Raw genomic sequence first — 22,558 nt, forward strand, 5'->3', positions numbered from 1 at the left:
CATTAACCAAGGGTCATAGATTTAAATTGCTAAGATACAGGGTAAAACTCCATCTACACTGTTCCCATCAAACACTCCCAGGGCAGGTAGAGCACACAGTTAGATACAAAGTAAAGCTCCCTCTACACTGTCCCCACCAAACACTCCCAGGGCAGGTACAGTATGGGGTTAGAGGCAGAGTAAAGTTCCCTCTCCCCATCAAACACTCCCATAGCAGGTAATTGGTGACCTCATGGTAAAGGAACCTCTAGGTGACAGCAATCATAATGTGATAGAATTTCACATTCAGTTTGAAGGGGAGTAGTGTGGGTCTAAGATTAGTGTTTTAAACCTAAATAAAAGCAGCCAAAAGAGTACGAAAGCAGAGCAGGCTAAAGTGAACCGGGAAGCTAGAGTAAAAGTCAGGCAGGAGAGAAGCAGCGGCCAACTTTTGAGGAAATATTTAATAACTTTCAGCAAAGATTTATCCCAGTGAGAAAGAAAGACTGTTTGAGAAGGATGCATCATCCATGACTAAATAAGGAAGTTAAGGGTTGTATAAAATACTCCCAGGACAGGTACAGAGTAAAGCTCCCTCTGGAGCTGAGATGACTGACCTCCAACAACCACAAACATCTTCCTTTGTGTTAGGTATGAATCCAATCAGTGGAGAGTTTTCCCCCTGATTCCCATTGACTCCAGTTTTGCTAAGGCTCCTTGATGCCACACTCGGTCAAATGCTGCCTTGATGTCAAGGGCAGTTACTCTCACCTTACTTTGAGAGTTCAGCTCTTTTGTCCATGGTTGAATCAAGGCTGTAATGAGGTCAGGAGCAGAGTGGCCCTGGCGGAACTCAAACTGGGCATCAGAGCGCAAGTTACTGCTAAGCAATTGCCACTTGATAGTACTGTTGATGACCCCTCCCATTACTTTACTGATGATCGAGAGTAGACTGATGGGGCGGTAATTGGCCTGTTTTTTGTGTACAGGACGTACCTGGGCCATTTTTCACAGTTGCCAGGTAGATGCCAGTGTTGTAGCTGTTTTGGTACAGTTTGGCTAGGGGTGCGGCAAGTTCTGGAGCACAAGTCTTCAGTACTATTGCCAGAATATTGTCAGGGCCCATGGCCTTTGCAGTATCAAGTGCCTTCAGCCGTTTCTTGATATCACGTGGAACAAATTGAATTGGCTGAAAACTGGCATCTGAGATGTTGGGGAGCTCTGTAGCAGGCCGAGATGGATCATCCACTCAGCTCTCCTGGCTGAAGATTGTAGGAAATGCTTCAGCCTTATCTCCAGCACTGATGTGTTGGTCTCCCCCATCACTGAGGAAGAGGATATTTGTGGAGCTTCATCCTCCAATTAGTTGTTTAATTGTCCACTACCATTCACGACTAGAGGTGGCAGGACTGCAGACTTAGATCTGATCCGTTGGTTGTGGGATTGCTTAGCTCTATCACTTGCTGCTTATGTTCTTTGGAATGCAAGTAGTCCTGTATTATAGCTTCACCAGGTTGGAACTTCATTTTTAGGTATACCTGTTGCTCCTCCTGGCATGCCCTCCTGCACTCTTCATTGAAGCAGGGTTGATCCCCTGGCTTGATGGTAATGATAGAGTGGGGGATATGCCGGATCATGAGATTACTGATGGTTTTCAAGTACAATTCTGCTACTGCTGATGGCCCACAGCACCTCATGGATGCCCAGTCTTGATTGCTAGATCTGTTCGAAATCTATCCCATTTAGCCACACAACACGATGGAGGGCATCCTCAATGTGAAGGCAGGTCTCTTGACTTGTGAAGATGGTCACTTCTACCGATGCCATCATGGACAGATGCATCTGCGGCAGGCAGGTTGGTGAGGATGAGGTCAAGTATGTTTTCCCTCTTATTGGCTCCCTCACCATCTACCGCAGACCCAGTCCAGCAGCTATATCATTTAGGACTCGGCCAGCTCGATCAATAGTGGTGCTACCAAGCCACTCTCGGTGATGGACATTGAAGTCACCCACCCAGAGTACATTCTGACCCCTTGCCACCCTCAGTGCTTCCTCCCAGTGGTGTTCAACATGGAGGAGTATTGATTCATCAGCTGAGGTGGGGGTGGTAATCAGCAGGAGGTTTCCTTGCCCATGTTTGACCCGATGCCATGAGACTTCATGGGGTCTGGAGTCAATGTTGGGGACTCCCGGGGCAACTACCTCCCAACGGTATACCACTGTGCCACTACCTCTGCTGGGTCTGTCCTGCCAGTGGGACAGGACATACGTGGGGATGGTGATGGTGGTGTCTAGGACATTATCTGTAAGGTATGATTCTGTGAGGATGACTATGTCAGGATGTTGCTTGCCTTGTCTGTGAGGTAGCTGTCCCAATTTTGGCACTAGCCCCCAGATGTTAGTAAGGAGGACTTGGCGGGGTCGACAGGGCTGAGCTTGCCGGTGCAGTTTCTGATGCCTAAGTCCGGGTGGTCCACCCGGTTTCATTCCTTTTTTTGTGACTTTGTAGCGATTTTGATACAACTGAGTGGCTTGCTAGGCCATTTCGGAGGGCATTTAAGAGTCAACCACATTGATGTGGATCTGGAGTCACGTGTAGGTAAGGTAAGGGCGACAGATTTCCTTCCCTAAAAGACATTAGTGAACCAGATGGGTTTTTACAACAATCGACAATGGTTTCACAGCCATCATTAGGCTTTTATTTCCAGATTTTTACTGAATTCAAATTCCACCATCTTCCATGGCGGGAGCATTACCCTGGGTCTCTGGATCACTAGGCCAGCGACAATGCCACTATGCCATCACCTCTCCCTATTTATTTTGCTACACCAAGTCAATGAGTTGGGCGTAAAATTAGACAGAAGGCCAGATCATTGGGAGCAAATTTATGTTCCAAAGATTGCACTCAGAAGAAAGAGAGCTGATAAACAATTTGACGACAATTTTAATACCAAAAATTCAGTGGTAAATAGTATAGATCCGGCCACACTGAATGGTGCAATTAAAAATCTTTTAAAAAGCAACTCTCCAGGAAGGAAACATCAATCAGGACACTCGATTACAGGAAAATCAGATAATGACAATTCACCTGAAGGATATAGTGAATGAATTAGAGAATCATGAAAAAACAATCAATGAATTTAATCAGGGAAGACCATATTGTCTTGGTAGAAGCAGCTCAAAATGATGTGGGTGTTACGTTATGGGTCCTGGCTCATAGAACAAACCCGAGAGAATATGAGATAAATACATGGGGCAAAGGCCCCTCATGGATCACTAATAGTCATTTAACTTCTTTGTCATCAAGTATAAAAATAGCATCACAGCCTGTCAACTCAGGGGATTGGTTCAGTCTTATCCTGTCCAGGCTAAATGTGAAACTATTAAATGGACTATAATCAGTTTAATTCTGTATCTATCACTGCTGACAGGTGAGATTAAACCAATGCCAATATATTAGGTAGTAAACATAGGATTGATTTGGGACAGCAGTCATATACAATATTACGACACATATAAATGATGCATTGGGAACTTGGCTGGAAGGATGTAACAGGTAGAGAGACATGCCTGTATGAAATAAGGGGCCGACCCAAAGTAACATGCGGGTTTTTTAGACACAAGTAAATTGCACCATGGAGCAGTTAGAGCTGACCTAAAGCCAACACAAACTTCATATGTAGAGAAGAGGAATACAGTGGTACCACCAACAAAATGGAAGATAATCATGGATGTGAAAATTCATGTCCTGTTCCTGAAACAACCTTTTGTTTTACCCTGGAAACACCTGTCAGGATGGGTGACCAAGGAATGATGAATATTATCATCACAATATCACAGAAATTAGTGTAAAAGATAGAATGAAAGGACAATTATGGGAGTATCTGGAAATATTTGGTTGTAAGTTCCCACAGCTGTCTAAACAACTGAAAGAATTAAGAGAGAGCATTGTTAAATCCCAGTAAGTGTATTTCCGCTTGCAGCAACATAATGAGTCCATTAGTAAAAAGGCTGATGATATCAAGATTACCACATGGTGGGAGGATTTATGGAATTAGGGCATGAATGAAGGGAAGGGTAGAGAGGGCATGAACGGGAAAGAAATCTGGGTGATTTTGTTCTCCTCCTTGATCCAAGAACACAGACTAATTGAAGTCACTGACTGAGATCAACTGCAGTGGCACAGACTAAACTCTTGAATTTTGGCCCTCCCAGTTCTCTACGGTTTAGCAGCTTCCCAATTTTGCATAATCACCTGAGCCAGTGTAAAATCTCTTAGATAGGAAACTCAGGAAAGTTGCAATGGTGCAACTCTATTTCAATATATAACTGTAAAATAACAAAATAACTACTGACAAGACCATGGAGACAACAGAAGGATACGGAAATGGATATTGAAGAAATAACTGCCTGTTATTCTTCAGAATAGCATCACCTTTGAGAATGCTTGTGATAGGTTAGTTACAGAGGGTGTGAGGCTGAGGAATATGGGGACAAGATGAAGGTGAGAGTTACCAAAATCAGATGGGCTGACTGCATATAAATTTGTGGAACAATTCTTATTATCTCCGTTAATGATATATCAATCTAGGTTTGAAAGTGCATTAAACACTAACCCAATATGCTATCAGGACTAGTTGTTCCCTTGATCAGGCAAATCTAATCATTAAAGTCATAAAATGAACAATTAAAAGAATGACCGTTGAATCCTTCAAACAGTAAAAGGGACTGATTTATATGCAAATCTTTATTGACCATAAGTGATATAGGACATGAATATATCACAAGTTGAATCTTTTAACAGCATTCAGTAGTTTCCTTGCAAATATTAGAGGTAAAACAGCATACATCTTCCAACATTTAGCTAAGGACAGCTGATATATAATACATACCTGGCTACATAGAAAGGCTAATATTTAAGGTCCAATTTCTAAGCAATTAAGCACACAAGACTATTTTCTGAAGCTTGCTCTTCTATTTAATTCTATTTGCATAATCAATGAAAGCCAAATTGCAGTAAGGTGAAGTTCACCTATCGGAGATCACCGAGAGGGCATTTACACAGCTCCTGATCTACGTTTCTGAACTCTTTCTGTCACTCAGACTCTGGCGTCGTCCCTTCATCCCACCATTGGCAGCCAGGCCTTCAGCTGCCTAAACCCTGCACTCTAGAATTCCTTCCCTAAAGCCCTTTGCCTCTCCCTCCTACTCTAAAACCATCCTTAAATCCCACCTCTTTGATGAAAACTTCAGACACCACTCACTCCTAATGTCTCCCTCTATGCTCACAGCCCTCAGTGAAGCAGCTTGGGGCACGTTTCTATGTTAAAGCAGTTATATAAAAGCAACTTGTCTTTTTGCAGATGTGTGAAATGATTTTGCCTTTGGTGCCAGTTTGTGACTAGTCTGTACTGACAACACAGATTCTAAGGCCCAGGTTATACTGTTGACACTATCTCATTCTCTGGCCAAGGAGTTCAGAGCTCCATTTCTTTAAGAATATTGGTTCCATTTTAAGATAAGTTAATCCAAAAGCCTTTCCAATAACATTAAGAAAGCATAAGTTATCTTTTTAAACTTCACTTTGCCCTAGGTGCAGTTACTCTGCAGAGGGCATAAAACCAAACAGATGTGAGTCTGCCTCCTTCAAGCATTTATTTAGATCTTACTGCTGAGATTCTCTAACAATCATACAAGACTAATCGACTTATACTGGGAGAATGGAATCATCCCACAAACCTGTATCAGATCCAGAATTCCCAATTCACTCTCGGATGAGTCAACACAGAACAGGAAGTACAGGGTAGCGTAATGTCGATATATCAGCTTGTAGTCTGACCCACCAATCAAACTGGAAAAAATCAGAAGTAGTTATAGACATTCAAAAGGGAGCAGGACAGATTCCTTAGCGTGAATGACAATTGTGTATGCAGAGGGCTATATTTCCCAGTCACAGGGTCTCTTGAAACTTGTTTCACTATCTTTGGGAATCAGAAAGGAACGTCTCCAAGTTCATTGCTAAATTGGTCTTTGGTGTTCTGTGTTTTTGTGCCATCTGGAAACTGCGGGAGATGTGTGTTTGAGGCTGATTACTGCAGGATTTACACCATCACCTGACAGGACAAACTCAATGGACCAATCAATCTATTCCTGTCCTCCGTTATATCTTAAAAATGAAGTCCAATGAAAAGGAACACAATATGATTCTCCGGTTGAGCTTAACCAGTGTCTTATAAAGGTTAGGATAAATTTCTCGCTTTTGCTCTCCGAACCTTCAATGATGAAGCCCAGTCTGCACTGGAGTGCTACTTTTGGCTGCATTAGTGCTTCGGTTGGAGTTTGGTGAGAGAGGGGCTTTTAAGGGTTCATTCCTATTTAAAGTCTAATTTTTCTTTAACTTAACAACTAACTAAAAGTTGCTCTTTGGGTTGGGTGAAGGTGAGTCTTGGTCCAGCTTTAAAATAGGAGTTATACAGGCTCTGCTTGCAGCTGTAGCTGTAAATTAGTTAACTGGCTTAAACAGGTTTTCAGAAACTTGATTCGGACAGCACAAAAGCAAGCCATCCACAGTGCTGCTTTTGTCTGCACTGGAGTGCTTCAGTTGGAGTTGGGTGAGTGAGGGAGTTCAGTGAAGAGCGAAGGAGGTGATCCTTTCATTTTCTACTTTTCCTCAGTAAGAAGAGTGGAGGCCTTGGTAAGTAGGGCCAGGTAAGTATCTGTCCTGAACATTCTCTAAACTATAGGAGGTAAAAGTAAAGGGAGGAATTTAAGGGTGGGTCATGGCAGGGCAGCTTGGCCAAGTATAATGCTCCTCCTGTGCAATATGGGAACTCAAGGAAACTTACAGTGTCACCATGTGTGCAGGGAGCGTCTCCAGCTGCAGCTACTCAAAATCTGTGTTTTGGAGCTGAAGCAGTGACTGGAGTCACTGTGGAACATCTGCAGGGCTGAGGTCTTCATAGATAGCACAAACAATGAGGTCGTCACAATGCAGGTAAAAAGAGTGCACAGGCAGAAAGGGAATGGGTAACCACCAGGCAGAGTAAAGGCACTAGGCAGGTAGTGCAGGAATCCCCAGGGTCCATTTCCCTCTCCAATAGATTTTCCATTTTGGATGCTACTGGGGGAGATGGTTTCTCATTGGAATTCAGCAAGAGTCAAGTCCATGGCACCACGAGTGGCTCAGCTGCACGGAGTGGGACAGCAATAGTGAAAGGGGATTCTATCATAGATGGAACAGATAGACGTTTCTGCAGCCACAGGCATGACACCAGTATGGTATGTTGCCTCCCTGGTATCAGGGATGTCACTGATCGGCTGCAGGATATTCTGAAGGGGGGAGGGTGATAATCCAGAGGTTATCGTGCATATCAGTACCAATGACATAGCTAAAAAGAGAAATGAGGTCCTGAAAGCAGAATATAGGGAGCTAGGAAATAAATTAAAATGCAGGACCTCAAAGGTAGTAATCTCAGGATTAGTCCCAGTGCCACGCGCTAGTGAGATCAGGAACAGGAGATTAGGCCAGATGAATGTTTGGCTGGAGAGATGGTGTGAGAGGGAGGGATTTCTGCTCGAGGCATTGGGACTGATTCTGGGGAAGACGGGACCTGTACAAGCTGGATGGGTTGCACCCCCCAGCAGGAACAGAACCAATATCCTCACAGGGGTATTTGCTGGTACTGTGGGGAGGGTTTAAACTAGATTGGTAGAGCAACAGCAACCTGAGCAGGGAAACACAAGAGAGGGAAACAAAGATAGGAATGAAAGGCAGATACATAGAAAGCAAAAGTGGAAGGCAAAGGAAACAAGAGCTAGCAGAAAATAGGGCCATAGAACAAAAAAAGTGTAAAAATATTAAAAAGACAAATTGAAAGACACTGTATCTGAATGCACAGAGCATTCACAATAAGGTAGACAAATTAACAGCGCAAATAGATGTAATTCGGTACGATATGATTGCAATTACGGAGACATGGCTGCAGGATGACCAAGGCTGGGAACTGAATATCCAAGGGTACTCGATATTTAGGATGGACAGGCAAAAAGGAGGTGGGGTGGTGTTGTTAGTTAAGGATGAAATCAGTGCGAAAGTGAGAGAGGATATTGGCTCAGAAAATCTAGATGTAGAATTACTCTGGGTGCCGCTAAGAAGCAACAATCTTAGGATCACAGAATCTTAACAGCACAGGAGGCCATTCAGCCCATCATGTCTGTACCAGCTCTCTGAATGAGCATTATGACCTAGTGCCATTGTCCTGATTTTTCCTCATACCCTTGCACATTGATTCTATTCAAATAATCATCTAATGCCCGCTTTAATGCCTCAATCGAACCTGCCTCCACCACATTTCCAGGCAATGCATTCCAGACCCAAACCACTCGTTGTGAAAACATTTTGTCTCACAGGCCGGAAACTGTGGATAAAGGGGACTCGGTGGATGTGCTGTACTTAGATTTCCACAAGGCATTTGATAAAGTGCCACATCAAAGATTATTACAGAAAATAAATGCTCATGGCATAAGGGATAAAATATTGGCATCAATAGAAGATTGGCTAGCCAACATAACATAACAAATAGGTCTTTTTCTGGTTGACAGGATGTGACGAGTGGTGTGCCACAGGGATCAGTGCCAGGGCCTCAACTTTTTTTACAATTTATATAAATGACTTGGATGAAAGGACTGAAAGAATGGTTGTTAAGTTTGCTGACGACACACAGATAGGTCATTACAGCCTTGGACAAAAGAGCTGAACTCCAGAAGTGAGGTGAAGTGAGAGTGACTTCCTTTGACATCAAGGCATGGTTTGACCGAGTATGGCATCAAGGAGCCCCAGCAAAACTGGAGTCAATGGGTATCGGGGGAAAATTCTCTGCTGGTTGGAGTCAGACCCAGCAGAGAGGAAGATGGTTGTGGTTATTGGAGGTCAATCATCTCAGTTTCGGGACATCACTGCAAGAGTTCCTCAGGATAGTGTCCTAGGCCCAAACACCTTCAGCTGCTTCATCAATGACCTTCCTTCCATCATAAGGTCAGAAGTGGGGATGTTCGCTGATGATTGCACAATGTTCAGCACCATTTGCGACTCCTCAGATACTGAAGCAGTCCATGTCCAAATGCAGCAAGACCTGGATAATATCCAGGCTTGGGCTGACAAGTAGCAAGTAACATGCATGCCACACAAATGCCAGGCAATGACCATCTAACCATCGCATCTTTACATTCAATGGCATTACCATCATTAAATCCCCCACTATCAACATCCTGGGGGGTTACGATTGATCAGGAACTGAAGTGGACTAGCCATATAAATACTGTGGCTACAAGGGCAGGTCAGAGGCTGGGAATCCTACAGCGAGTAACTCACCTCCTGACTCCCCAAAGCCTGTCCACCATCTACAAGGCACAAGTCAGGAGTGTGATGGAATACTCTCCACTTGCCCAGATGAGTACAGCTCCAACAACACTCAAGAAGCTTGACACCATCCAGGACAAAGCAGCCCAGTTGATTGACACCACATCCACATTCCCTCCACCACCAACGCACAGTAGCAGCAGTGTGTACCATCAACAAGATGCACTGCAGGAACTCACCAAGGCTCCTTAGGCAGCACCTTCCAAACCCATGAATACTACCATCTAGAAGTACAAAGGCAGCAGACACATGGGAACACCACCACTTGCAAGTTCCCCTCCAAGCCACTCACCATCCTGACTTGGAAATCACGGTTTCTTCACTGTCACTGGGTCAAAATCCTGGAACTCTCTCCCTAACAGCACTGTGGGTGCACCTACACCACATGTATTGAGCAGTTCCAGAAGACAGCTCACCATCACCTTCTCAAGAGCAATTAGGGATAGGCAATAAATGCTGGCCTAGCCAGCGACACCCACATCCCATGAATGTGCACATAACCACATAACAAAGGTGTCTCTAATCGTACACCTCCAGGTGTGTCTGTTCCTGCATCCACTTTAAAACTGGACCAATTAGTTTATATTGCTATCTTAATTCCTCCTTCCAAATGCATCACTTCACACTTCTCTGCATTAAATTTCTTCTTTCAATTTTACCACTGTGTCTATATAAACCTTCCTAATTTCATTGAATGAATTATATGTGGGCTGGTTTGGGGCAATAACTGTATATGGAAATGTTGCAAAAAGCAATATCATACAATTATTTCCTGGCAAATCACATGATTTGATTTGATGATTTTATTGAGTAAAATAATTAGTAAATTCAATACTGTCTTACATAGGCTTAGTTCCACAACAACATCTGGGTGTTGAATTAACACTTGCTGTTCAAATTATATGATTGTTAACTAGATTAATGACTACACTTAGCTGATACTAATTCAGCTTCATGACAATCAGTGGTATAAATGTCAAGATATAATAGTCTGCTGCTTGGCCTAAATAGCCAAGTGGTTATGGTTCTGGGTTTGTAACCCCAAGACTCAAGAGTTCAAATCTCACAATGGCAAACTATGAAACAATATAACTTCATCTAAAACAGATGGAAACAGGTTTACTCAAAAAGAGTATCAAGAGTTCAAATCTCACAATGACAAAACTATCAAGAATTCAAATCTCACAATGGCAAACTATGAAACAATGTAACTTCATCTGAAACAGATGGAAATAGATTTGTACTCGAAAGAGTTACAATAGTCTGCCAACCTAAATGTGATCCATGTATTCCTACTGTTCTTAGTCTGTTAACCAATCCTCAATCCAAGCTAATATGTTAGTCCCAATCTATGAGCTCTAATCTTGTTTTAACAACCTTTGTGGCACCTTACTGAGCACTTTATGAAAATCCAAGTGAATTATATCCACTGATACCCACCCTGCTAGCCACATCCTCAAACATTTTGAATAGACTGTTAAAGCTGAGCCTCATCCATAGGAGCTGGGCTACAACATAATCTCCAGACTGTCACCATCTGGGAATTTCACCACAATCTGCCCACTCACCTGCCACCTTCCAAAAAATTGCAGACATTTTCATCTCGCCTGGACACCAGATGGAAAGTCTCTCGGATGATCTGCTGTTGCATGTCCTCTGACTGAAGTTTCAAAACAAACACAGAACAGTTTTCAGAGTGACACTGGAGGTGAAGCAGCTGCTGTGACAGGTGCCCAATGCAGCACACACAAAGCAACAATCCTTACAATTCAGCAGCTAGCATGTAAAGTCTTAAATTAAGAAGTGAAAAGACCAGAAATAAACAGAAGATGCTCCATGCAGTTTCTCAAAACAATAATTCACATTGTCAGGGATACAGTTACATTGATGACTGAACTATTTTGAAGTTACTTTATTAAGAGTCCCAGAGAGGGACTCCAACAACCAGTCTCTTGTACATACTAGAGGTGGGGGATATTATAAATTATTAAATACAGGGAGATCTTTAAACACGTTATAAATATCAGAGAGGGAATATAAAGACAGATTCCATAACTGAAAGTTTCCAGGGAACCCAGCTTGGAATGAAAGGCTGCAGGATCTCCAATTTCAACCTTTGTTTCAATTTATTAGCGATATTAATTTGGAACAAAAATTACTGACAGTTAGAAAAAAATGAGTTCATAACTGAAACTCTTTAAGGATTTGTGAATCACAAAATCAGGTTTGACTAACTCGATTGAAACTTTTGATGAATTGTGGAGACAGTTGATGAGGTGTGTGTTTGATGCGAACTAGGGCTTTGATAAGGTATTGCAGCATCGACTTCAGCAACATTAAAATGAAAGGAAAGAGCAATGTAGACACAAAATTGGACAAGGGTCAGAGTGCAGTGGTGATGTTATTTTACACACTGGAGGTGAGTATACAGTGGTGTTCCCCAGGGCTCGGAATTGGGACCACTGCTCTTTTTGACGTATATTACTGACCGAAACCTGGATATATCGGGCACAGTTCCAAAGCTTTCAGGTGACATGCAACTCAGAAATGAAAAAAAGTCAGGAGGATAGTCAGGGTGGGGTGGCCAAATCCAGAGTCCCCTGGAAGTCAAGGAACTTACAGGGTAAGATAAGGCAGAAAAGGAAAGCTTATGTCAGATACCGACAACTCAATGCTACAGGAAGCTGAGAGGAGTACAGAAGGAGGAGAGGTGAAATCAAAAAGCAAATTAGCAAAGCAAAGAGAGGGCATGAAAGAATACTGGAGGGGAGGCATTGGTGTAGAGATATTGTCACTGGACTAGTAATCCAGAGACCATGGGAAATGCCCCAGGGATCCCCGGGTTCGAATCCAGCCACGCCAGATAGTGGAATTTGAATTTACTAAAAAATCCGAAATTAAAAGCCTAACGATGATCATAGAACCATTGTTGGTCGTTGTAAAAACCCATCTGATTCACTAATGTCCTTCAGGAAATCTGCCATCCTTACTGTCTGACCTACATGTGGTTCCAGACTCTCAGCAATGTGGTTGACTCTTAAATGGCCTAGCAAATATCAAAAAGGAATGGAACTGGAAATGAATCCAGAAAAGACAACGGCAAACTCAGCCCTGTCAATCCTGCAAAGTCCTCCTTACTAATATCTGGTCTGGGGGCTTGTGTCAAAATTGGGAGAGCTATCTCACAGACTAGTCAAGCAACAGCCTGACAAAGTCATTGTAAGGTATGATTCTGTGACAATGTCCCAGATACCACTATCACCATCAGACCCAGCAGTGATAAACAGTCAGGAGGGAGTTGCCTTGGGAATGCTCAACATGAACTCCAGAACCCTCAAACTCTCATGGTATGAAGTCAAACATGGGCGAGGAAACCTCCTGCCACATGCCGTACCAGTCCTCCCACCATCCCCACCCCACACTGATGAATCAGTGCTCCTTCACGTTGAACATCACTTGGAGGAAGCCCTGAGAGTGGAAAGGGCACAGAATGTACCGAGGGTGGGGGACTTCAATGTCCATCACCAAGAGTGGCTCGGTAGAACCACAACAGACCAAACTGGCCGAGTCCTAAATGACATAGTTGCTAGTCTGGGTGTGCAGCAGGTGGTGAGGGAACCAAGCGGGAAAAATATACTTGACCTCATCCTCACCAATCTGCCTGCTGCAGGTGCATCTATCCATGACAGTACTGGTGGCAGTGACCACCACACAGTCCTTGTAGAGACTAAGTCCTGTCTTCACATTGAGGATATCCTCCACTGCGTTGTGTGGCACTAACACTGTGCTAAATGGGATAGATTTCGAACGTATCTAGCAACTCAGACAGGTCATCCATGAGGCGCTGTGGGCCATCAGCAGCAGCAGAATTGTACTCAAACACAACCTGGAACCTCATAGTGCAGCATATCCCCCACTCTACCATCACCATCAAGCCAGGGGATCAACTCTGGCTCAATGAAGAGTGCAGGAGGACGTGCCAGTAGCAGCACCAGGCATACCTAAAAATGAGGTGTCAACCTAGTGAAGCTATAACACAAGATTACTTGCATGCCAAACAGCATAAGCAGCAAGTGATAGAGCTAAGCGATTCCACAACCAACGGAGCAGATCTGAGCTCTGCAGTCCTACCACATCCAGTCATGAATGGTAGTAGACAATTAAACAACTCACTGGAAAGGAGTCTTCACAAATATCCCCATCCTCAATGATGGAGGAGCCCAGCACATTAGTGCAAAAGATAAGGTTGAAGCATTTGCTACAATCTTCAGCCAGAAGTGCCAAGTGGATGTTCCATCTCAGCCTCCTCCGGAGCTACCCAGCATTACAGTTGCCAGTCGTCAGCCAATTCAATTCACTCCTCGTGATATCAAGAAATGGCTGAAGGCACTGGATATTGCAAAGGCTATGGGCCCTGACAATATTCCAGCAATAGTACTGAAGACTTGTGCTCCAGAACTTGCCGCGCCCCTAGCCAAGCTGTTCCAATACAGCTACAACACTGGCATCTACTCCGCAATGTGGAAAATTGCCCAGGTATGTCCTGTACACAAAAAACAGGACAAATCCAATTTACTGCCCCTTCAGTCTACTCTCCATCATCAGTAACGTAATGGAAGGGGTCATCAACAGCGCTTTCTAGCGGCAATTGCTTAGCAATAAACTGCTCACTGATGCTCAATTTGGGTTCCGCCAGTGCCACTCAGCTCCTGACCTCATTACATCCTTGGTTCAACCATGGACAAAACAGCTGAACTCCCGAGGTGAGGTGAGAGTGACTGCCCTTGACATCAACACAGCATTTGACCGAGTGTGGCATCAAGGAGCCCTAGCAAAACTGGAGTCAATGAGCATCAGGGGGAAAACTCTCCACTGGTTGGAGTCATACCTAGCACAAAGGAAGATGATTCTGTTTGTTGGAGATCAGTCATCTAAGCTCCAGGACATCACTGCAGGAGTTCCTCAGGGTAGTGTCCTCGGCCCAACCATCTTCAACTGTTTCATCAATGACCTTCCTTCCATCATAATGTCAGAAATGGGGATGTTTCGCTGATGATTACACATTGTTCAGCACCATTCGGGCCTCCTCAGATACTGAAGCAGTCCATGTCCAAATGCAGCAAGACCTGGACAATATCTTGGCTTGGGCTGACAAGTGTCAACTAACATTCACAGCACACAAGTGCCAGGCAATGACCATATCCAATTAGAGAGAATCTAACCATTGTCCCTTGACATTCAATGGCATTACCATCGCTGAATCCCCCACTATCATCATCCTGGGGGCTACCATTGACCAGAAATTGAACTGGACTAGCCATATAAATACTGCGGCTACAAGGGCAGGTCATAGGCTAGGAATCCTGTGATGAGTAACTCACCTCCTGACCCCCCAAAGCCTGCCCACCATCTAAAAGGCACAAGTCAGGAGTGACATGGAATACTCCACACTTGCCTGGATGAGTACAGCTCCAGCAACTCAAAAAGCTTGACATCATCCAGGACAAAGCAGTCCACTTGACTGGCACCCCATCCAAAAACATTTACTCCCTCCGCCACCGATGCACAGTAGCAGCAGTGTTACCACCTACATGATGCACTGCAGGAATTCACCAAGGCTCCTTAGACAGCACCTTCCAAACCCACAACCATCTAAAAGGACAAGGGCAGCATACACATGGGAACAGCGCCACCTGGAAGTTCCTCTCCAAGCTACACACCATCCTGTTTGGAAATATATCACCGTTCCTTCACTGTCACTGGGTCAAAATCCTGGAACTCACTCCCTAACAGCACTGTGGGTGTACCTACACCACATGGACTGCAGTGGTTCAAGAAGGCAGCTCACCACCACCTTCTCAAGGGCAATTAGGGATGGGCAATAAATGCTGGCCCAGCCAGCGAAGCTCACATCCCGTGAATGAATGAAAAAAAGCAAAATCAAGAACAACCCAAAGATGTTTGATCAATACATTAAGAGTAAGAGAATAATTAAGAGCAAAGCCCATAAAAGACCAAAAAAGTAACCTGTGTGTGGAGGAGGAGGATGTGGGTTCTTAACGAATACTTTGCATCTGTCTTCATAAAAGAGGGCGACGATGCAGACACTATAGTTAAGAAGGAGGAATGTGAAGTATTGGATGTGATAAACATAGGGAGAGAGGAAGTATTAGCAACCTTGAAAGTGGATAAGTCACCAGGGCTGGAAGAAATGTGCCCCAGGCTGTTAAAATAAGCCAGGGAGGAAATTGGAGAGGGTCTGACCATTATTTTCCAATCCTCACAGGATGCAGGTGAGGTGCCAGAGGATTGGAGGTCTGCTAACGTTGTACTTTTGTTTAAAAAGGGAGCAAAGAGATAAGCTGAATAATTACAGGCCAGTCAGTCTAACCACAGTGGTGAGCAAATTATTAGAATCAATTCTGAAACACAGAATAAACTGTCGCTTAGAAAGGCACAGATTAATCAAGGGCAGTCAGCATGGATTTGTTAAGGGAAGATAGTGTTTGACTAACTTGGTTGAATTCTTTGAGAAGTAACAAGGAGGGTTGATGAGGGTAGTGCAGTTGATGTGGTCTACATGGATTTTAGCAAGGCTTTTAACAAGGTCCCGCACGTGGCAGACTGGTTAAAAAAAAAAGCCCTGGGATCCAAGGGAATGTAGCAAGCTGGAGACAAAATTACCTCACTGGCAAGAAACAAACGGGGATTTTTGTGACAGGAAGGCTGTTTCCAGTGGGGTTCTGCAGGGCTCAGTACTGGGTGCTCTGCTTTTTCTGGTATATATTAATGATTTTAATGTAAATGTAGGGGGAATGATCAAGAAATTTGCAGATGACAAAAATTGGCTGTGTGGTTGATAACGAGGAGGATTGCTGTAGGCTGCAGGAAAATATCAATAGGCTGGTCAAATGGGCAGAAAAGTGACAAATGGAATTCAACCCAGAAGTGTGAAATGATACATTTGGGAAGGTCAAACAAGGCAATGATTACACAATAAATGGGGGAATACGGAGAGGTGTATTGGAAGTGAGGGACCTCAGAGCAAATGTCCACAGATCCCTGAAGCAATAAGGTGGTTAAGAAAGCCGATGGAATCCTTTCTTTTACTAGCTGAGGTACAGGATATAAGTGCAGGGAGGTTATGCTGGAACTATATGAAACATTAGTTAGGCCACAACTTGAGTACTGTGTGCTGTTTTGGTCACCTCATTACAGAAAGGATGGAATCGCACTAGAGAGGATATGGAGGAGATTTACGAGGATGCTGCCGGGGCTGGAAAATTGCAGCTATGAGGAAAGATTGGATAGACTGAGGTTGTTCTCCTTGGAACAGAGGAGGCTGAGGGGAGATTTGACTGAGATGTGCAAAATTGTGAGGGGCCTGGATACAGTGGATGGGAAGGGCCTATTTACTTTAGCAGAGAGGTCAGTGACTAGGGGGCATAGATTTAAAGTGATTGGTAGAAAGGTAAGAGGGGAGATGAGGAAAATTTTTCACCCAGAGGGTTGAGAGAGTCTGAAACTCTCTGCCTGAAAGGGTAATAGAGGCAGAAACCCTCAAATCATTTAAAGGGTGTCTGGACCTGCACCTCAAATGCTATAACCTGCAGAGCTATGGACCAAATGCTGGAAAGGGGATTAGGCTGGGAGGCTCATTTTTCAGCCGGTGCAAACACAATGGGCCGAGTGGCCTCTTTCTGTGCCGTAAACTTTCTATAATTCTATGATAGTAAAAGACTTCAGGAAGACACAGACAGATTTGTGAAATGGGCAGACACTTGGCAGGTGAAATTTAATGCATAGAAGTGTGAAGGGTTACATTTTGGAAAGAAGAATAAACAAAAGCAACATAAGCTACACGGTGGGAATACATGTCCACAATCTTTGAAGGTGGCAAGTTGAAAAGGTTGCTATTAAACGTGATCCTCGGCTTTGTTAATAGAGGAACAGAGTATAAAAGGAAGTTATGTTGCACAATTATAAAACAGTTATTGGACATTAGCTGAATATTGTGCTAGATTCTGCGCATCGCAGTTTCAGGAGAATGTCAAGAGGATGCCAAGATTTACTAGAATGACACATGACCCAGACCTCCCTGTCGCATGCCTTTTCAACACACCACCCTGCTCTCATGCCCACATGTCCATCCTTGGCCTGCTGCAATGTTCCAGTGAAGCTCAACGCAAACTGGACGAACAGCACCTCATCTTCCGACTAGACACTTTACAAAACAAAAACAGAATTACCTGGAAAAACTCAGCAGGTCTGGCAGCATCGGCGGAGAAGAAAATAGTTAACGTTTCAAGTCCTCATGACCCTTCAACAGAACTGAGTGAATCTGAGAGGGGTGAAATATAAGCTGGTTTGGGGAGGGGGGGAGAAGTGGGGGGGTGGTGTGGTTGTAGGGACAAGCAAGCAGTGATAGGAGCAGATAATCAAAAGATGTCACAGACAAAAGAACACAGAGGCGTTGAAGGTGGTGATATCTAAACGAATGTGCTAATTAAGAATGGATGGTAGGGCACTCAAGGTACAGCTCTAGTGGGGGTGGGGTGGAAAGGCTAGCAGCGCATAAAAGATTTAAAAATAATGGAAATAGATGGGAAAAGAAAAATCTATATAAATTATTGGAAAAAACAAAAGGAAGGGGGAAGAAACAGAAAGTGGGTGGGGATGGAGGAGGGAGTTCAAGATCTAAAGTCGTTGAATTCAATATTCAATCAGGTAGGCTGTAAAGTGCCTAGTCGGATGATGAGGTGCTGTTCCTCCAGTTTGCGTTGGGCTTCACTGGAACAATGCAGCAAGCCAAGGGTGGGCAAGAGAGCAGGGTGGAATGTTAAAATGGCAAGCGACAGGGAGGTTTGCACTTTACAGCCTTCCAGTCTGAATATTGAGTTCAACAATTTTAGATCATGCACTCTCTCCTCCATCCCCTTTCCGATCCCCCTTTTTTCCAATAATTTATATAGATTTTTCTTTTCCCACCTATTTCTATTATTTTTAAATGTATTTCCATCCATTGTTTTATCCCTCTACCCCACCCCCACTAGGGCTATCTGTACCTTCATTATCACATTCCTTAGATAATATCACCACCTTCAACACCTCATTGTCCTTTTTTCTGTGACATCTTTTGGTTATCTCCACCTATCACTGGCCCTCTATCCAGCTCTACTTGTCCCACCCCCCACCCCCCCTTAAACCAGCTTATATTTCACCTCTTTTCTATTTTTCCTTAGTTCTGTTGAAGAGTCATATGGACTCAAAACGTTAACTGTATTCCTCTCCGCAGATGCTGTCAGACCTGCTGAGTTTTTCCAGGTATTTTTGTTTTGTTACTAGAATGGTACCTGGGATGAGGGAATTTTATTTTGTGAGAGGCTGGTAAAGTTGGTTTTGTTTTCTTTACAGCAGAAAAGATTAAAGGAAATTTTGATCGGTATGTTCAAGTCCTAAGGGGTTTTGATAGTTTCTCCTGATTTACTCTGTTTCTGGTGACAGGAGAGTTAATGACCAGAGGGTGACAGATTGAAGAGAGTCGGTAAAAGCAGCAGAGGGCGAGACGAGGAGAATGTTCTTTTACATAGTGACCCTTATTGATTCAATAATAACTTTCAAAGGGAATTGGATAAATACTTTAAGGGAATATATTTGGCAGGGCGATGGGGAAGGAGCTGGCACATGCACGAGGCGCCGAATGGCCTCCTGTTTGATTCAATGTTTCAGGTGCAAAAAATTGGAGATTTTCAACAAATTATAAGTAAAGACATTTTGGGAAAAACCGTTTTTGTTGACATTTCTCTCCCAGGAGCCGACGGGAATCAAACCCCGGGCTCGGGTACTCACGAAATGCTGGTAGAAGCGGCTAAGCCGCGGCTTCCCATGATTGTTAAAGACCAGGATCGCCTTAATCATCCTGCCGCCCGCCCGGTGCACCGACGCTTCCGGTCCCCCTCCGCTTCCGGTCTCCCGTCCGCCCGGTGCACCGCCACTTCCGGTCTCCCGCCCGGTGCACCGCCGCTTCCGGTTCCCCGTCCGCCCGGTGCAGCTCTGCTTCCGGTCCCCCGCCCGCCCGGTGCACTGCCGCTTCCGGTCCCCCGTCCGCCCGGTGCAGCTCTGCTTCCGGTCCCCCGCCCGCCCGGTGCACTGTCGCTTCCGGTCCCCCGCCCGCCCGGTGCAGTTCCGCTTCCGGTGAACAAATACACTGATTCAGAAATAAAAACAGAAATAGCTGGAAAAACTCAGCAGGTCTGACAGCATCTGCCGAGAGGGACGCAGTTAACGTTTCCAGTCCGAATGATTCGTCTGGACCCGGAAAAAATTTATTAATTTTGCTTCCAATCTCCACCCCTCCATCATTTTCACGTGGTCCATCTCTGACACTTCCCTTCCCTTCCTTGACCTCTCTGTCTCAATCTCTGGTGATAGACTGTCCACCAATATCCATTACAAACCCACCGACTCCCACAGCTATCTCGACTACAGCTCCTCACACCCCGCTTCCTGTAAGGACTCCATCCCATTCTCTCAGTTCCTTCACCTCCGTCGCATCTGTTCTGATGATGCTACCTTCAAAAACAGTTCCTCTGACATGTCCTCCTTCCTTAACCGAGGTTTTCCACCCACGATGGTTGACAGGTCCCTCAACCGTGTCCAGCCCATCTCCCATGCATCCGCCCTCACACATTCCTCTCCCTCCCAGAACCATGATAGGGTCCTCCAGCCCTCACCTTTCACCCCAATAGCCTCCACATTCAAAGGATCATCCTCCACCATTTCTGCCAACTCCAGCTTGATGCCACCACCAAACACATCTTCCCTTCATCCCACCTGGTGGCATTCCGCAGGGATCGTTCCCTCCGGGACACCCTGGTCCACTCTTCCATCACCCCATACACCTCAACCGCCTCCCACGGCACCTTCCCACGCAACTGCAGAAGGTGCAACACCTGCCCCTTTATTACCCCTCTCCTCACCGTCCAAGAGCCCAAACACTCCTTTCAAGTGAAGCAGCATTTCACTTGCACTTCCCTCAATTTAGTCTACTGCATTTGCTGCTCCCAATGCGGTTTCCTCTACATTGGAGAGACCAAACGCAGACTGGGTGACCGCTTTGCGGAACACCTTCGGTCTATCTGCAAGCATGACCCAAACCTCCCTGTCGCCTGCCATTTCAACACTCCACCCTGCTCTCATGCCCACATGTCCATCCTTGGCCTGCTGCATTGTTCCAGTGAAGTTCAATGCAAACTGGAGGAACAGCACCTCATCTTCCGACTAGGCACTTTACAGCCTTCCGGACTGAATATTGAGTTCAACAATTTTAGATCATGAACTCTCTCCATCCCCACCCCCTTTCCGATCCCCTTTTTTCCAATAATTTATATAGATTTTTCTTTTCCCACCTAATTCCATTATTTTTAAATGTATTTCCATCCATTGTTTTATCTCTACCTTTTAGCCTATTTCGATCCTTTCCCCCCACTCCACCTCCACTAGGGCTATCTGTACCTTGCTCGTCCTGCTTTCTACCCTTAATGTCACCTATTAGCACATTTCTTAGCTAATATTACCACCGTCAACACCTCTTTGTCCTTTTGTCTATGACATCTTTTGGCCATCTCCACCTATCACTGGTCCTCTATCCAGCTCTACTTGTCCCACCACCCCCCCCCCACCCCCCTCCTTAAACCAGCTTATATTTCACCTCTCTTCTATTTTTCCTTAGTTCTGTTGAAGAGTCATACGGACTCAAAACGTTAACTGTGTTCCTCTCCGCAGATGCTGTCAGACCTGCTGAGTTTTTCCAGGTATTTTTATTTTTGCTTTTGTTTTAGATTTCCAGCATCCGCAGTTTTTTGCTTTTATCTTCTTATTTTGACTCTTCATTTTAGTCAGAAACGGTTTTCGATAACTGTTATTTTAGAAATGAATTGTGAAGTTTTGTTTACCCAAATCAACAACATTTTCATGGAAGTTAAAGTAAGTTGAAAAAAATCCTTCACAATTGTAGCTTTGGGAAATGTTGGATTGTAGCTTTAAGATAACCTTGTGTTGTAAGATCACATGATCTGTGTAAACCAACATGTTAATAACGCAGGGAATCTCTCGGAGAGAGTTCTTCTTCAGTTATGGAGTTTGATGAACGTGTGTTGTTGCTGCTGCTGTCTTGTAAATAAAGTCAAATGTTTCCTCGGGTAAAAGTTGTCTGAAGTCAGCTCTATAACAAACTGGCGACGAGGATTAATCAAGAGTCGGTGCTGTACCTCGCCCAGTGATTGTGAGTATCTAAACTTGTTAAAAATTACAGAAGATAGACTCATCCAAAATGCTAGTTTGGCAGAATCGATCCCCTTGAGCCGGCCAAAGACGATTGATCTCAGTATGTAGAACATCTTGTGTTCTTCTTTCAAGTGAACAAAATCACAGGGGAGAAGAAAAGGACAGCGATCTTCCTGAGTATTTGTGAGAGCAAAACCTACAGTTTGATTCAAAGTTTGATGGCCCCCAGTGTCCCAGATTCAGAGACTTTCAGTGAATTAGTAGGACCTCGTTAAGGGACATTTTCAACCCAAGCCCTCAGTCACAATGCAGAGGTTCAGGTTCAATTCATGGAATAGAGCTCTGGGTGGCACAGTTGTTGCCTAGGTGGTGAAATTCAAACAACTTACAGAATATTGTGATTTTGGTGAAACCCTGACTGACATGCTCAGAGACATGTTTAGTATGTGGCGTGCAAGAAGACACTATTCAGTGAAGATTGCTGACTGAATTGAATCTTGATTTTAAGAAAGCGTTAGAAATAGTGCTGGTGATGGAAAGCACTGTAAGGGATTCACACGCAATCCAAAGGGCACAAAACAGCACCATACTCCAAATCGGGCGGGAACAGTGGCGTGAAAAGCCGGGACTCCAATGTGAAGCGGGAAACAGCCCCCGCTAACCGAAAAATGAGAGGAAACAGCTTAGCACCAAAATCAAAAAATAACTTTCAGCGAGGTGGAACAATCAGTTTTCTAGTGATTGACAATTTTAAAAAGTAGAATGTTATTTTTGTCACAGAAGTGAACACATAATGAGACAGTGCAAAGCGAGATTTAAACAGGCCTCCCAAACAACAGAGTCCAATGAAGTCTACAGTGTAGAAGAACCAGAAAC

The 22,558-nt window shown here is 44.3% G+C and overlaps 1 protein-coding gene across 2 annotated transcripts in view; it reads right to left on the reverse strand.

Annotated features, from left to right (window-relative positions):
* ap3s2 (adaptor related protein complex 3 subunit sigma 2) overlaps positions 1–19,410 on the reverse strand; it is a 56,470-nt gene extending 37,060 nt beyond the window's left edge. Inside the window, exons 1-3 of one of the 2 annotated variants that reach the window (XM_041174717.1) lie at positions 19,247–19,410; positions 10,966–11,057; positions 5,719–5,830 (exon numbers count right to left, since the gene is read on the reverse strand). In XM_041174717.1, coding sequence (XP_041030651.1) covers positions 5,719–5,830; positions 10,966–11,057; positions 19,247–19,315 — 273 coding nt within the window. In that variant the 5' untranslated portion in view covers positions 19,316–19,410. The remainder of the gene's footprint in view (positions 1–5,718; positions 5,831–10,965; positions 11,058–19,246) is intronic. The other variant, XM_041174716.1, reaches the window with a different exon arrangement.
* Between the last annotated feature and the right edge of the window lie 3,148 nt (positions 19,411–22,558).

The sequence above is a fragment of the Carcharodon carcharias genome, chromosome 26 (genome assembly GCF_017639515.1).
Source record: "Carcharodon carcharias isolate sCarCar2 chromosome 26, sCarCar2.pri, whole genome shotgun sequence".
NCBI classification, from domain to species: domain Eukaryota; kingdom Metazoa; phylum Chordata; class Chondrichthyes; order Lamniformes; family Lamnidae; genus Carcharodon; species Carcharodon carcharias.